The 15,620-nt window shown below is 42.2% G+C and overlaps 1 protein-coding gene across 13 annotated transcripts in view; it reads left to right on the top strand.

Annotated features, from left to right (window-relative positions):
- The window catches only part of FRYL (FRY like transcription coactivator), a 332,520-nt gene that overhangs the window by 150,467 nt on the left and 166,433 nt on the right, over positions 1–15,620 (top strand). For 12 of the 13 annotated variants that reach the window (XM_077279795.1, XM_077279798.1, XM_077279794.1 and 9 more), the window contains one exon: positions 2,312–2,511. In XM_077279795.1, coding sequence (XP_077135910.1) covers positions 2,392–2,511 — 120 coding nt within the window. In that variant the 5' untranslated portion in view covers positions 2,312–2,391. Of the gene's footprint in view, positions 1–2,311; positions 2,512–14,760; positions 14,782–15,620 lie in introns of those variants that run through there. The other variant, XM_077279800.1, reaches the window with a different exon arrangement.

Genomic DNA, 15,620 nt, shown 5'->3' on the forward strand with positions numbered 1-15,620 from the left:
TACTGCAAAATACAACAAAATATAATATAAACATAACTGAAATATTTACAAAGGTGGGTCATTATACAATCATTTGCATGGAAATATTAGCAATGTACATATGCAGTGAAACATCAGACTTATAGCAATGCTCAGTACGAGGAACAAGGCCATGAGGATCCATAGCGAACAATAAATCCCAGATAAAGATCATTCGGCTGTTAAATATGTGGATTTATAAATAGAGATGTATACCAAATATACAAAGGGCACACCTACCCTCACATAAACAGTGAAGCGGGTACCCCCGGGTCACAGAATAGACAGTCAGTCCTAAAAGGGGGGGGGGGTGGGGAAAAGACCATTTGTTACTAAGTGTAACGGAGTGGGGCTGAAAGAAAAGTGAGTGCTCACATACCCTGTTGCTGTGAATGGCTCCAGTAAGGTAAGAGGGAGCAGACCGCTAGGAGCAAAGAGAAGCGGTATAATTAATTAGCTGTCTGGAGTGGTGAGGTGCCGGTGTGGCAGCGCAAAGATATAAAGAGGCTTACCGCAGTGAAGGTGGGCTGGTATATACGGACCATGGACGTGGTTCCACCGCTTGTCCAGTGTGTCCGTGTGCCCTGCTCATGTGTCTTTTTATGCCTGATGGCAGTGCGCAGCCGGAAGTTGTATTACCGGAAGTGGCGTCAGCGGTGCCGTAAAAGTGTGTGCGTTCCACTGTGGATACAGGAGGTGGGACTAAGTCCGGGTGTGCGTACCACCTAGTGGTCATGCGCACTGGGAGGTTGTGTTGGTGCATATCCTCAGAGCGCCAGTGCAAACTTAAATCTAGCGGTGGAGAAGTGGTCCTATGGACAGATGGTGCACTTGTTTAGTAGAGGCGGTTCTGTGAAAGAAGACATACACATATTAGTAATTATGCAGGCATCTCTATATTATAGTAATATACAGTACATTAAATGTATGGATAGACCCGGTTCTTCTTAGTGCAGGTCAGAAAATGTTCCTGATTATGGTAAAAACGACTGGATATCGTATTCCTTGTTTAAGCCTTGTGGGGCTAAAGTCTGGAATTCGTGAATCCAGTAGGCTTCTCGCCTCTTCAAAAGGCGAATCCTATCTCCACCCCTACGTGGTTGTGCCACTGAGTCGATCACTTGAAATTTAAGTTGTGCTATAGTGTGGCCATGACTAATGAAGTGGTTGGGAATAGGTAGCAGAAGATTTTTGCATCTAATGGTAGATTTATGTTTTGATATGCGGTCCCGTACCGACTGTGTGGTTTCACCCACATAGCCGAGTTATACCGCTTCTCTTTGCTCCTAGCGGTCTGCTCCCTCTTACCTTACTGGAGCCATTCACAGCAACAGGGTATGTGAGCACTCACTTTTCTTTCAGCCCCACTCCGTTACACTTAGTAACAAATGGTCTTTTCCCCACCCCCCCCTTTTAGGACTGACTGTCTATTCTGTGACCCGGGGGTACCCGCTTCACTGTTTATGTGAGGGTAGGTGTGCCCTTTGTATATTTGGTATACATCTCTATTTATAAATCCACATATTTAACAGCCGAATGATCTTTATCTGGGATTTATTGTTCGCTATGGATCCTCATGGCCTTGTTCCTCGTACTGAGCATTGCTATAAGTCTGATGTTTCACTGCATATGTACATTGCTAATATTTCCATGCAAATGATTGTATAATGACCCACCTTTGTAAATATTTCAGTTATGTTTATATTATATTTTGTTGTATTTTGCAGTACATTGATGAAGGTCTAGTGATTAGACCGAAACGTCACTGTATGTACTTTACCTCATTAATAAACCCCCTTTCACTACATTTACGCTTTGGTGTGTGCCGAGTCAACTATTATATATACTAGTAGAATATATGGCACATAGACGGTGGGGTCGGCTTCTTACAGATTTTGCATCGGATCCCAGGAGCTTACAATTTATTGGTGGTGGTCTTTCAGACTGAATTGTTAATGAGCTCCAAATTTATACTTACAATATGGAAGTAATAACTATTGCTCTTGTTCTGCCGACTATAGTGTCCTTTTCATTCATCTCATGAAGGTTGTACTTGACTGCTGAGCAATGAAATATCTCTAGATACATACTTTCCGGCAGATCAATATGGCCGCTCTCGTCAGCCACAGGAAGCCGCGCTATCACTGCCGTTACCTTGGCAGCTGTCAATATTTTCTTTGGCTGAAGTTTTGGCTGCTTTTTTTTCTCCCCTTCCGGATATGTGTGCTGACCGGCTAATGTATGGTCTGTAGGTGATAGAGGGGGCTTTAATATGTGTTTTCTCTCTCCGCAGCCTCTGCTCCGGCCAGCACTGTAAACAAGAAACGGGTCTCCCCCATCAACCACTGCACTTTGGAAAAGAGAAGTGTCACAATGTCAAACATCACTATTGATCCAGATGTCAAGCCTGGAGAGTATGTCATCAAAAGCCTCTTTGCGGAGTTCGCTGTTCAAGCAGAGAAAAAAATTGAAGTCGTAATGGCTGAACCCTTGGTAAGTGATCACCGTGTCGTCCTGTCTGCTGAATTTGTGTGATGAGAGGATTTCTGGCAATTGTTAAAGGGAATCTGTCAGCAGGTTTTTGTTTCGTAATCTGAAGACAGCAGGAGATGGAGTCTGAAGCATAGAATTCAGAGATGTGTCACTTGTCAAAGTGCTGCTGTTTACTAACTATGAAGGATTTATCACTAGAAGATTATTATTGCCGACTAGTCACGCCCCCTCCTGTGATAGGCAGCTCACTGTCTATGGACATTGTATATACAAACCCTGGTGTCTACAGGAGCATATGTGAATCAGCAGATATCTGTAGATGTTATGTCATCCATCCAAGACACTACCAGTCGTGCAGGCAAGCGAGCCACATTAACCCCTTTAAGTCATCATTATATTTCCACGACTCCCTACTTTCAATTGTTCTCCCCTTTCCTGCACTTGTGTGTAGCAATGCACCAAGGTGCTGGCACAGCCTGCACCATCACCACCTTTCAGCATCTACATGATTAGAGAGAGGGCTCCTTTTGCCTCTTCATTGTTCAGGTATAAGGGGGGTTTATTTTGCAAAAGTGCTTAAAAATGTTATTGTGCTTAGAATGGTGGAGTTAATTTTTCTTTGTACTTTAAAGTGGGAAAAAAAAATATGTTTATTATTAGTGATGAGCGAGTGTACTCGTTGCTTGGGTTTTCCTGAGCACGCTCGGGTGACCTCCGAGTATTTGTTAGTGGTCGGAGATTTAGTTTTCATCTCGGCAGCTGAATGATTTACAGCTACTAGCCAGGCTGAGTACATGTGGGGGTTGCCTGGTTGCGAGGGAACCCCCACATGTATTCAGCCTGTCTACCAGCTGTAAATCATTCAGCTGAGGCGATGAAAACTTAATCTCCAAACACTCATAAATACTCGGAGATCACCCGAGCGTGCTCAGGAAAACCCGAGCAACGGGTATACTCGCTCATCACTATTTATTATGTGTGTGCGCCTCCCAAAATATTTTTTTATTGTACTGAAAAAAATTTAAAAGTTATGGCTCCTCTAACGCGGCACTTGAAACGGTCCTTTTGTTTTTTTTGGGGGGGAGGGCATCATGCCATTAATGTGGGAAGGTAGAGAACAAAAACAATTTGACAAATTTGATATTGTTGTAATCTAACCTACCCATAAAATAAAGGAAGCCTTTTTTTGTACAGTGCGCTGTAAATATAAAAAAAACATTTAAAAGTGAAAGTTTAATTATATGGTTAATTCCAAAAGGGAATTTTTGCTCTATGCAGAGGATAAGGGATCACTTGATGATCATTTGGGGTCCGAATCAGATGTATACTCTGGAACCCAGAAAACAGGACTGTGTCGCCCCGTCCTGAATAGAGTGGAGGGGGGCCTGTTTGATCTCCACTCCAGTCATTATCAGATGAGACTGCTGGAAATAGCCGAGCACAGCGCTTGGCTTTCAGTCAGTCCCATAAACAGTCAATGGAGAGGAATTTGGGTATGTGCCTGCAGATCCCCCCATCATATCTCATTATTAAGCTCCGAATTTCCAAGCGACAGCCTCAAATTCGTAAGGATTTAGAGATGATCTGCAAAGTGGAGTGGACCAAAATTTCTCCTGACATGTGAGCAAACCTCATCATCAACTACAAAAAACATCTGACTGTTGTGCTTGCCAACAAGGGTTTTACCACCAAGTATTAAGTCTTGTTTGCCAGAGGGCTCAAATACTTATGTCTCACTGCAAAATGCATATATATTTATATAATTTATACAATGTGATTTTCTGGATTTTATTTTTGATATTCTTTCTCTCAATGTTAAAATTACCCTACCCTTAAAATTATAGACTGTTCATGTCTTTGTTAGTGGGCAAACTTACAAAATCAGCAAAGGATCAAATACTTATTTCCCCCACTGTAGTTGTTCCCCTTTTATTATTGTGAGACATTTATGAGTATTATGATTATTTGGTGTTGCCATTTCCCTGTAGTCTCCATTTGAAGAACTGACACGTAATGAAAACCAGTCAGACCTTGTAATATTGCAGTCAGTGAGGTGCATCTGCTTCTGTTTGCATCGGTAATGCAATAAAACGTAGATGTTTAACTAATGCATAGTGCGTGTGTGTGCGTGTCGTATATGTATTTTCTTGTGAAGGATCTCTATAAGTTTGGACCTATTGCAGGAGGACCCCATTGACTATTAGGGCACACGTTGCGGATTTCCTGCTGATCCGCAGTGTTATTTGTGGTGCAGAAATGCTGCAGATCTGCAATTGATTTACAGTACAATGTAAATCAATGAGAAAAAAAATGCTGTGCTAATGGTGCGGAAACGCTGCGGATTAAAAGTAGCATGTCACTTCTTTCTTGCGGATCTGCAGCGTTTTTGTACCCATTCCATTATAGAAATCCGCAGGGGTAAAAAACGCTGAAAATCCGCAGCAAAACCGTACCAAAAACGCTGCGGATCCCCACAAAAAAACGTGACAAATCCGCAGCTGCATTTTCTGCCAAGAGGCAGAATCCGCACCAGAAATTCCTAAGGCTAATCCGCAGCGTGTGCAAATACCCTAAGGCTAATCCGCAACGTGTGCACATAGCCTTATAAGGTTTGTCTGGTTTTCGTTATGTGTCCTTTTTTTACATGGAGCCGCGTGCAGAACTTTTCCTTCTTTTCCGCTATTGCTGCCCCAGAATAGTTATTCCTGGTGACCTAATCATTGCATGACTCTCTCTCCTGACATATAACACACATATGTGCTTGATCACACACATTTTTGGGGTCACTATTTTCCATTCTGTGCACAGCTCAGTGTGCTGGCTCTCTGCTGCCTGAAAAGTCACCTCTTGAGAATAATTCTATAATATAACATTGAAGTGAAATAATCTGTAATTAATTAAAATTAAATACATACAATTAATTGCTCTATGACATTAATGCCTTCATTTGCAAGGATTTTAATTCCCACTCAGTTGGATGGTTTAGTTTGTGCCTCTGAGGGTCTGCTGCGCTGCTGCTTCCCAATAGTTCCTTCTGACTTCTGGACATCCATCATTTGCTCCTGTCTTGGCCTTTTCCTGTCGGTTTCCTTCGTCACTATAATTGTGCTGGATGATGGACGTCTTCATGCCTGACATTCAGTAGTAAGACATTAAGTCTCTTTTTAATATCCCCATAAAGAGGTCGGTTGTGGAGACCTGAGCGTCGGCTTCATGACCTTTCCACAGACTGGTAGTTGAGGTGATTTGTATGAAGCACCTGTCTGGCGTTATCGGGCACAGACTCCGCTTGTATAAAGGCCGCTAGTCTGTGATCTGCGTTATAAAGAGCTTGTTATCTGACATGCAGGTGGTTTGGGAAAGGCAGGTGTCTGGTCCTGTGCACGGAAACCTCCATTGTTTGCTCAGCATAATGACTCCATAAAATGATTAGTGCTGTGGATGAAAGCCGGCTGAGCTGGCTGCGGGGGCAGATACGTGCAGGGTGCTGTGCCAGGCACGTCATAAAGGGTGCATGTGTTATATGGCCGCCAGTGTGCGCCAGTTGGTTGAACATCTAGATTTCAAATGACCCAGTAAAAGTTTTGGCATGTGCCCCCAATAAGAGGAGCTGCAGTAATGCAGAGGGCCGCATAATGTTCTGCACTGCGAGGGTCAATTCAGATGTAGAAGTGGGGCCACGGTTCCTGCAGTTCTGCTGCCAATTGCAGGGTCGATAGTGCTGCCACATTGCATAATCCACTTTGTGGTGCTTGATTGCTGAAGACAACCACTTCTGAGCCAGGACTCGGAGCAGCCGGGCAGCAGGAGTGCGGTGACCATGTAAATGGCAAGTGACACCTCCACTTCTCCTCAATATTCTGGAGATCTGACGTCGTCTCATGCTCAGTGCAGCGTATGTTACTAAGAAAATATTACCGCCCACCACCCCCTCCAACTTTGTCCATTGTTTTATTACATTTAATAAGACACACAAAACCTGTGCAAAATGAATTGACAAATTTAGTTGAATTATGAAATATTCCCATCTACTCTTCATGTACTTGGAAATTCAGTAAAACAAAGATAACCTTTTTTTTTGCTTTTTTTTTTTTTTTTTAAGAACAAAAACATTTTTGATCCATAGTCTATAGCTGAAATTGTACCAAAGGTGACAAGATAATGCACTGCTCTATAAATTAAAGGGAGCACTAAAATACCACATTCTAGAGAACTCTGAATAATAATAAGAACTCTGAATTTGTCAATCTTGGTGTTTTCTGGCAAATGCAATCGCCCTGCACGGTGCTGGGCTGTAAGCTCAATACCCACTTGTGGACGTTGGGAACTCGTACCACCTTCATGGAGTCTTTCTGGCAGTTTGAGCAGGCACATGGATGTTAGTGGCCTGCTGGAGGTCATTTTGCATGGCGCTGCTCCTTCTATTCTTCCTTGTAAAAAGAACAAGGTAGCGGTCCTGCTGATGGTTTGTTGCTTTCCTACGGCCCCCTCCACAACTCATGGTGTACTGGCCTGTTTCCTGGTATCTCCTCCATGCCATTGCCACAGCTCGCATTGATGTGCCAACCTGGATGAGCTTCTCTATTTTAACAACCTCTGTGGGTTGTAGACACCACCTCATGCTACTGTACCTCTAAGGGTGAAATCAATGTAAAAAAGGATGAGAACAGAGAAATGGTCTGTGGTCACCCCCTGCAGAACCACTCCTTTATCAGCAATTAGCAAGACAACCCCTAACATTTCTACCTGTTGTCTGTTCCACTTGAACATCAGCAGAAGAAATTGATTGCTGATGTGTTGAGTGTTGCTTTATAACTGGACAGGTTGATTTCACAGAAGTGTGATTGACTTTGAGTTACATTGTGTTGTTTGTGTTCCCTTTAATTTTTTGAGCAGTGTATACACTTACACACCCATACACATATATACACACACACCAGTATATAATATAGTATACACGTTTACACCAGGAAACTGATATAAGCATACTGATCAGTTTCTGGTAGTCTGCTCATGTGCTGTAGACAAGAGTGACATTTATCTGAATGTTTCAGTGTACCATGTAGGATATATTTGATTAGACTATTTCTTCTGCTGTGAATTTGATCTATTTTTTTTCCACTTCACGTTTTAGTTTTTGAACAAATGCAAACGGGACGAAGCTGGTTATATACACTCACCGGCCACTTTATTAGGTACACCTGTCCAACTTCTTGTTAACACTTAATTTCTAATCAGCCAATCACATGGCGGCAACTCAGTGCATTTAGGCATGTAGACATGGTCAAGACAATCTCCTGCAGTTCAAACCGAGCATCAGTATGGGGAAGAAAGGTGATTTGAGTGCCTTTGAACGTGGCATGGTTGTTGGTGCCAGAAGGGCTGGTCTGAGTATTTCAGAAACTGCTGATCTACTGGGATTTTCACGCACAACCATCTCTAGGGTTTACAGAGAATGGCCCGAAAAAGAAAAAAAATCCAGTGAGCGGCAGTTCTGTGGGCGGAAATGCCTTGTTGATGCCAGAGGTCAGAGGAGAATGGGCAGACTGGTTCGAGCTGATAGAAAGGCAACAGTGACTCAAATCGCCACCCGTTACAACCAAGGTAGGCCTAAGAGCATCTCTGAACGCACAGTGCGTCGAACTTTGAGGCAGATGGGCTACAGCAGCAGAAGACCACACCGGGTACCACTCCTTTCAGCTAAGAACAGGAAACTGAGGCTACAATTTGTACAAGCTCATCGAAATTGGACAGTAGAAGATTGGAAAAACGTTGCTTGGTCTGATGAGTCTCGATTTCTGCTGCGACATTCGGATGGTAGGGTCAGAATTTGGCGTAAACAACATGAAAGCATGGATCCATCCTGCCTTGTATGGAGCATCTTTGGGATGTGCAGCCGACAAATCTGCGGCAACTGTGTGATGCCATCATGTCAATATAGACCAAAATCTATGAGGAATGCTTCCAGCACCTTGTTGAATCTATGCCACGAAGAATTGAGGCAGTTCTGAAGGCAAAAGGGGGTCCAACCCGTTACTAGCATGGTGTACCTAATAAAGTGGCCGGTGAGTGTATATACAAGGTTAAGGAATACTATACACATCATTGTTAATGAAGGATGACCTATATGTGCTGGGGAACTGAATGGCAGACCATTCAGGATAGTGTGAAGAACCAAGAATAGAACACCGAACATTAGTCAAAAAAATTTGTGTGATACATTGCTTAGGAAATAAAACACCTTTATTAGCAAATGAGTGGCAATAGGTGGCACTACATGTAATGAAGGACTTGTTCCAAAACGCACGTCGGGGTGTGCGCTGCACTTGGACCATGGGCCACCCACCAGGTAACCTCCGCTGCCTGGATATTTACATAGTCTGATTGCACACACTAAGGCTAAGTATATACCCTTGCTGTATATGCATTCTCACTCTTGTTTTTACAGGTATATACTAACCTTCTGAGTGCATGTCTTTTTTTTTTTTAGCATCATTTTTACCCTCTCCTTGTGACACCTATCCTCCACATATGACTCCAATGTCGGTTTGTATGTGATCAGATTGTCGGCACCAATTGCACCAGTTTGTCTATGCAAGCTTCCAGGCAACATGCAGCGGCAGACATATTATTCTGGTTTAATATGTTTCTCATTCCATTGATTTTCCACTAGGATATTGATTATACATTGATTGCTATTTGAGATTATACTTGACCAGTTTTGTGACATTGTTCAGTTACCTCATCACCCCCCTGTGGTCCCCCTCGATTATTATTTTTCATTTATTTTACTCTAACATCATTTTCATCTGCATCTATTTATTGTTTTTATACAAGTGCGGGCACTCTGCTACATGTAGTGCCACCTATTGCCACCCGTTGTCTAATAAAGGTGTTTTATTTCTTAAGCAATGTCCCACACTGATTTTTTTGACCAATGTTCGGTGTTCCCTTCTGGATTTTAGTTTTTGAGTATGAAATATTAGTGGCCTATAATATAGGGTAAAATATAATCCTGCAAAATTAGTATCTGGTGATTTGATGAGGCTGAAAATGTTATTAGCGCAGCCTACAAAATATTACCATTTTAATTTTTTTATATAAATAAGTTACATCCATGTAAGACAAGGACAAGCTGAGCGATGGAAGGTGAATGGCTTTCCATCCAGACGTTGGTGATATTTCATATACAGCTCTGGCAAAAATGAAGAAACGACCACACCAAATCCCTGTCATGGGCAGCCCAATCTCCAGACCTGAACCCCACCTCTGGAATGTAATCAAGAGGATGATGGATAGTCACAAGCCATCAAACAAAGAAGAACTGCTTACATTTTGGCGCCAGAAGCAGTGTGAAAGACTGGTGGAAAGCATGCCAAGACGCATGAAAGCTGTGATTAAAAATCATGGTTATTCCACAAAATATTGATTTCTGAACTCTTCCTGAGGTAAAACGTTAGTATTGTTGTTTCTAAATGGTTATGAACTACAGGGACGAGGTTGCTATAATTTTTCTGAAGCGGCTGTGTATAGACAGAACGTGGTAAAAAGATGTTGTTCACATACCCTAAGGTTAAAGAGGTCATCCACTACTAGGACAACACCTTCTTATTTTAAATGTTTGGCCCTCATAGAATAAAAAGGCTTATCCTCCCCTCCGTTGCCGGCGCTGTTCCCGTGGTGTCTGCACTCGCGTTCCCGTGGCTCTCGTGTGGTTGTTGTGACACATGAGTCCGACGTCCAATCAGCGCTGGCGTCACTGTCCCCGCCTTCTAGTCCGCGCTGTGGCTGCTCTCTCACTTCTTGTTCAGTTCGTACAAAGGCGGAGACAGTGACGCCAGCGCTGATTGGGCACCACGTGTCCTAACAACTGTGTGAGAGCCCCAGGCCTGCAAGCGCCTACAACGGCAGGAACGGCATTGGCACGGGAGGGGAGTATAAGCTTTTTTCATTTTATCGTTGCCAAGCGTGTGGTATGAGAAGAGGTTGTCCAACTGCTCAGAAAATGTCTTACAGTTCCATCAAAGTTGATGAATTTGTAGATATCCAAAATGCACTGTGATTTTTTATTTTTTTTTTTTAATTTAAGTATTTTTTTTTTACACAGAATAATCTAACCTGTTTTATGTGCGGATTTTTCTGATAGAATTGCAATAAATGCGAAAAATGTTCAGTTTAAAAAACAAAAACAAAACAAAAACCACACACACATGATGCCGAAACTCACTAAAAAGGCATGTAATGTGCACAGGACTATATCAATAGTGTTATCAAAGTCAAATAACAGGAAGTATCAAACAAAGCTGAAATTAAAGGCAGTCAAACCACTGGTACATACCGCTCGTGGATCGAACAATGTATCAGGAACTGGCTGTAGGGTCTGTTATATACAGTCATGGCTGAAAGTGTTGGCACCAAATTGTTATAGAAAATGAAGTATTTATTCCAGAAAGTTATTGAAATTACACATGTTTTGTTATACACACGTTTATTTCCTTTCTGTGTATTGGAACAACATTCAAAAAAACAAACAAACGAAAAAAATAAGGTAAATTGGAGATAATTTCACTCAAAACCCCCAAAATGGGCCAGACAAAATTGTTGGTACCTTTCCAAAATTGAGGGTAAACAACTTTGTTTCAAACAAGTGATGCTCGTTCAAACGCGCCTGTGGCAAATAACAGGAGTGTGCAATATAAAAATCACCCCTGAAATCCAATAAAAAGGGGAGAAGTTGACAACCTGTGCTCTGTGTGGTGTCCTGATAGTTCAGCGTGTCGTCTTAGTGGCACAAGGGTTTCTAGCGTACATCACAAGTTGCGTTTGCCCCGATGCAGTGGGGTATTGCTGACATCTGCGATCGTGGAAAGGATAGACATCTGCTTGGGCAAGTTGGGAGTTTTAGTCTCAGATACTTGCTGGGTTTCACCCTTATCATTTTGCTATTTTTTTCTATATCTGTAAGGCGGCTATCGGACCCCCTTATCTTCCCAGTGCACTTTTCATCTACATCCACCAATGTTCTTGTTAAATTATACAACCCGTCTTTTTATGGCTGCAATCATATTACTGGATCCAAAGTCCTCTTTCTGACGAGGTGGTAACCCTAGCATTTACTCCGTCGTTAGGGTTTCAGTTTTGGCAATATTACCCAACATACAGATATCTGTGGTTAGATAGTTTTAGTGTTTATTATGCATGATCATATTGTTTTCGTGAAGAGGCTAAAAAATGGGCAGAAGTTGTTGAAATTGGGGAGTTATCATTAACGAGGGCTAGAAATATTACTTGCTCCGATCTCGGTGGGTGATAACATTTCTCTACTGAAGAACAAGTAACAAAATGGGAAAAAATCTAAGAGAATAATATCTGAAAGCTCGTGAGGAAGTTTATACAGATTTATATGATGTAGTTTCCCCACAGTGAACTTTAATATTGGAGGTGTACTACGGAGCAGACTTCTAGCATAGTATGAGCACCCATCCATAATTATTGAGTACCAAGTAGAATGAAAGGCCAACATTTGTAGTTGTTCTTATGTAAGTTATGTAAATTTTGGAATTTCAGTTCCAGGACGTTTAGGGTCTTCCTACATCCAGTACCATGCACTGTAAGTGATATTACTGTAATGGAGCTTTGTCAGGTACTGAAGCCACGGAACCTCTTTTCATGCTGTACCACTTTATAACTGTTCTCAGTGAATTGTAAAACGCTGTTTGTTGGGTATTTTAGTAGAATTCTTAAAATGCCTATCCCATCTCCAACCGCACTCCTCCTTTCTCCTCAAGCTCCTTCCACCAAGGTCATAGCTAAACCACTGTGAACGAACGGACCATTAAAGAACTGTATAAATACTAAAGGCCGTCACTAACCTTCATGATGTGTCTGCTGCTCCTTACAGCTACATGCTTGGTTTGGCTATAAGTTCATGTGTTCTCAGTTGCAACTTGGGATCTTTAAAAATAAAAGCTCGGGCATGTTGCAATTGGACATGCTTGATCCATTTTTCTTCTGATCAGCATCGGCCAAGCAACTTGAAACCAGCAGGTTACGCTCACGTTGGTCTAATGTGTTTGGGGGCTTTAGTGATTTGCAACATTGCTTATACAACTCCACACAGTTGGTCACGTACTGTAATATCTGCAAAAATTAATTTTAGAATACAAGGGTCTGTCACTTTCTTACAGGAGCCATTCAGGTTCATACATTCTCAACACACACCTCATGCCCTACAATGTCACACAACACATGTACTGCACATTGTGACATGCCATAATCCCCCCTTTTTAAGGGAGCATGTCAGCATAAAAAATCTGTTTACTTTAGCTGGATCCTGTTACAGAGCAAGAGGAGCTGTATAGACTGATGTATTGTTTGTGGGAGATGAATTGTTAGAACTTGTGACCTAGTGATTGATATCACTGCTGATTAGTAAGGTTAGGAGTCAATTGGGTGGTCTCCATAAATAATGGATGCAAAAATGGTTGTCGGTCACTGAGCAAGGCCGCCCACTGGACTCCTAAGCCCAGAGTGAGCGGAGACTTGGATGAATAGGAGCAAGTTATACTGAATCTTATCCCACAACTTTATACATCAACATGTTCAGCTTTCTGCTGTGTATCATCAGCGCTATATGTTCCCTGTAAGGGTCTTATGGCCAGATCGCGGTGTGCCTTTACAGTGAGAGGTTATTCCCTCCGTTTTACATTCCTGTTAGTGGATGATTTTCTTATACCTTCAATGTATTTTTAATTTTATAAAACGTGATCCCTTAAAGTTTTAAAGATGAGTCTTTGGGTTGTAAAGAAGTAATAGCCCTTATAGATTGGTATTATTAATATAATATAATTTTATAATATAATTTTATTAATTGTAATGAGTCATTTAAAGGGATTGTTTCACTATAATTGGCTGCTTTCATGCAAGAGTTTTTCTATTTTTCTTTTTCCTCAGACTTAGCAATAGCTGATGTTTTGTAAGGAAACTTGCAGCCGTACCGATTTCTCAGCATTGGTTTCTGCAGGGTAAAATATTACATGGCAGCCATTCAGAATCTCTGGACATGCCTCCATGACATCTATTCACCCCAATAAGGGCATATGGACAGAGGTGTAAATTTGGCAAATGAGGCAAAACCCTTTTGAAAAGTAATGTTTTACCGCAGATAACCATATGCATTGCAGTTTCCACAAAGTTTCTAGTTTTTCATCCATCTGTGAGGGTGATCTCTTAAAGTGAGATCTATATGATTGCTTGTACCTGATCAAATATAAGCTGAGTGCGCGCTTAGAGGCTAAGAATGTATCAGATACACAGACAGATACACACTTCCTCTCTCAGCAAAGGCTTAGAGAGCTGTCACACAGACAGCTCTCCAGCGACCAACGATGCCGAAGGCCCCGGGTAACCAGGGTAAACATCGGGTTACTAAGCGCAGGGCCGCGCTTAGTAACCCGATGTTTACCCTGGTTACCATCGTAAAAGTTAAAAAAAACAAACCGTACATACTCACATTCCGGTGTCCGTGAGGTCCCTCGCAGTCTGCTTCCCACACTGACTGAGTGCCGCCGTAAAGTGAAAGCAGATCACAGCGGTGACGTCACCGCTCTGCTCTTACATTCCGACTGGCAGTCAGTCAGAGCGGGAAGCAGACTGCGAGGGACCCTGACGGACACCGGAATGTGAGTATGTACGTTTTTTTTTTTTACTTTTACGATGGTAACCAGGGTAAACATTGGGTTACTAAGCGCGGCCCTGCGCTTAGTAACCCGATGTTTACCCTGGTTACAAGCGAACGCATCGTTGGATCGGTGTCACACACACCGATCCAGCGATGACAGCGGGAGATCCAGCGACGAAAGAAAGTTCCAAACGATCTGCTACGACGTACGATTCTCAGCAGGGTCCCTGATCGCTGCTGCGTGTCAGACACAGCGAGATCGTATGGATATCGCTGGAACGTCGCGTATCGTACCGTCGTAGCGACCAAAGTGCCACTGTGTGACAGTACCCTTACACACAACTACTTTATTCTGAACAAAGGAAGATACTAGAAACAGGAAACGGGGGAGGTCGCACAACTTCTGAATAGTTAGTGTCACTCTGATTGGTTCATTCCAACTTTGTTTCCAACTTCACTTCCATATATGGTATTCAGTCCATTCCAGTGTCCAGTGTCTTCACTCCTGCATTCTAGATTCCTTCCAGTGCGCTGCTGATCAGGAAATAGACTCCATCTTGCTACACCATATCTGAACTGACTTATATAAGGTTTAATAATTGATTTCATTAGCCATTTTCTCCTTCACACATCTGTATTGCTTTGTCCATCAGATCTAGTTGGGTGTGCTCGCGGGCAGGAGACCAGGACTAGTCCATCTGCTGCACCTCCCAAATGGCTGAAGTTTGAAGCCATTTTTCTTATACTACTTGGCCCAGGGGCATTTTGTGACCTGCAGTATAGCAACATGCCCCTGGTTTTGCTTGGTCGATCAGATTAACAGGTTCTCTTTAAAGCTCCTCCAACCATTCATTCAGTTTCGGCCAATTCTTGGGATGAGCTAAGCCTAAAAGGGAATTGACACATTTCTTGTTCTGATAAGTGTGACAAAACGTGAACGTGGCTATGGAAAACTGGCAAAACCTACAACTTTAGATATATTAGCAGCTAGAAAAAGGCAGAAATTTGGGGGCAAATCTATGGCAGCTCCTAGGAGGCTTAGATGACACCGCCTTACTTTTTGGCAGTGTCTGATGTCATTTTATTACTCAGTTATGCATTTATTCAGGCTTGTAATGCCAGCGTCTGCCGCTTCAGATAAAAGGTGTGTTCTCATGAGATGAGGTTTGTGTCTGATTTTCAAGGGGAACTGAATTGTTGCACATTTTAATTAAGAATATTTTTTACATGTCCCTAATAAGATTTGGAATGAGCTTCTACCGGAGTTAATTTATTCATGTTGTAGGGATATTTTTTCCTTGTACGTTTTTAGGCAGAAAAATACAGAGATGTTGAATTATGAGACTGTAAAATTACAGTATTGGGGAATTATTAATAAAACTGGTTCACAGAACCAGTCTATTCAGCTTTCAGTTTTTCAGAGCAGCGT

Source organism: Ranitomeya variabilis, chromosome 1, assembly GCF_051348905.1.
Source record: "Ranitomeya variabilis isolate aRanVar5 chromosome 1, aRanVar5.hap1, whole genome shotgun sequence".
Taxonomy (NCBI): domain Eukaryota; kingdom Metazoa; phylum Chordata; class Amphibia; order Anura; family Dendrobatidae; genus Ranitomeya; species Ranitomeya variabilis.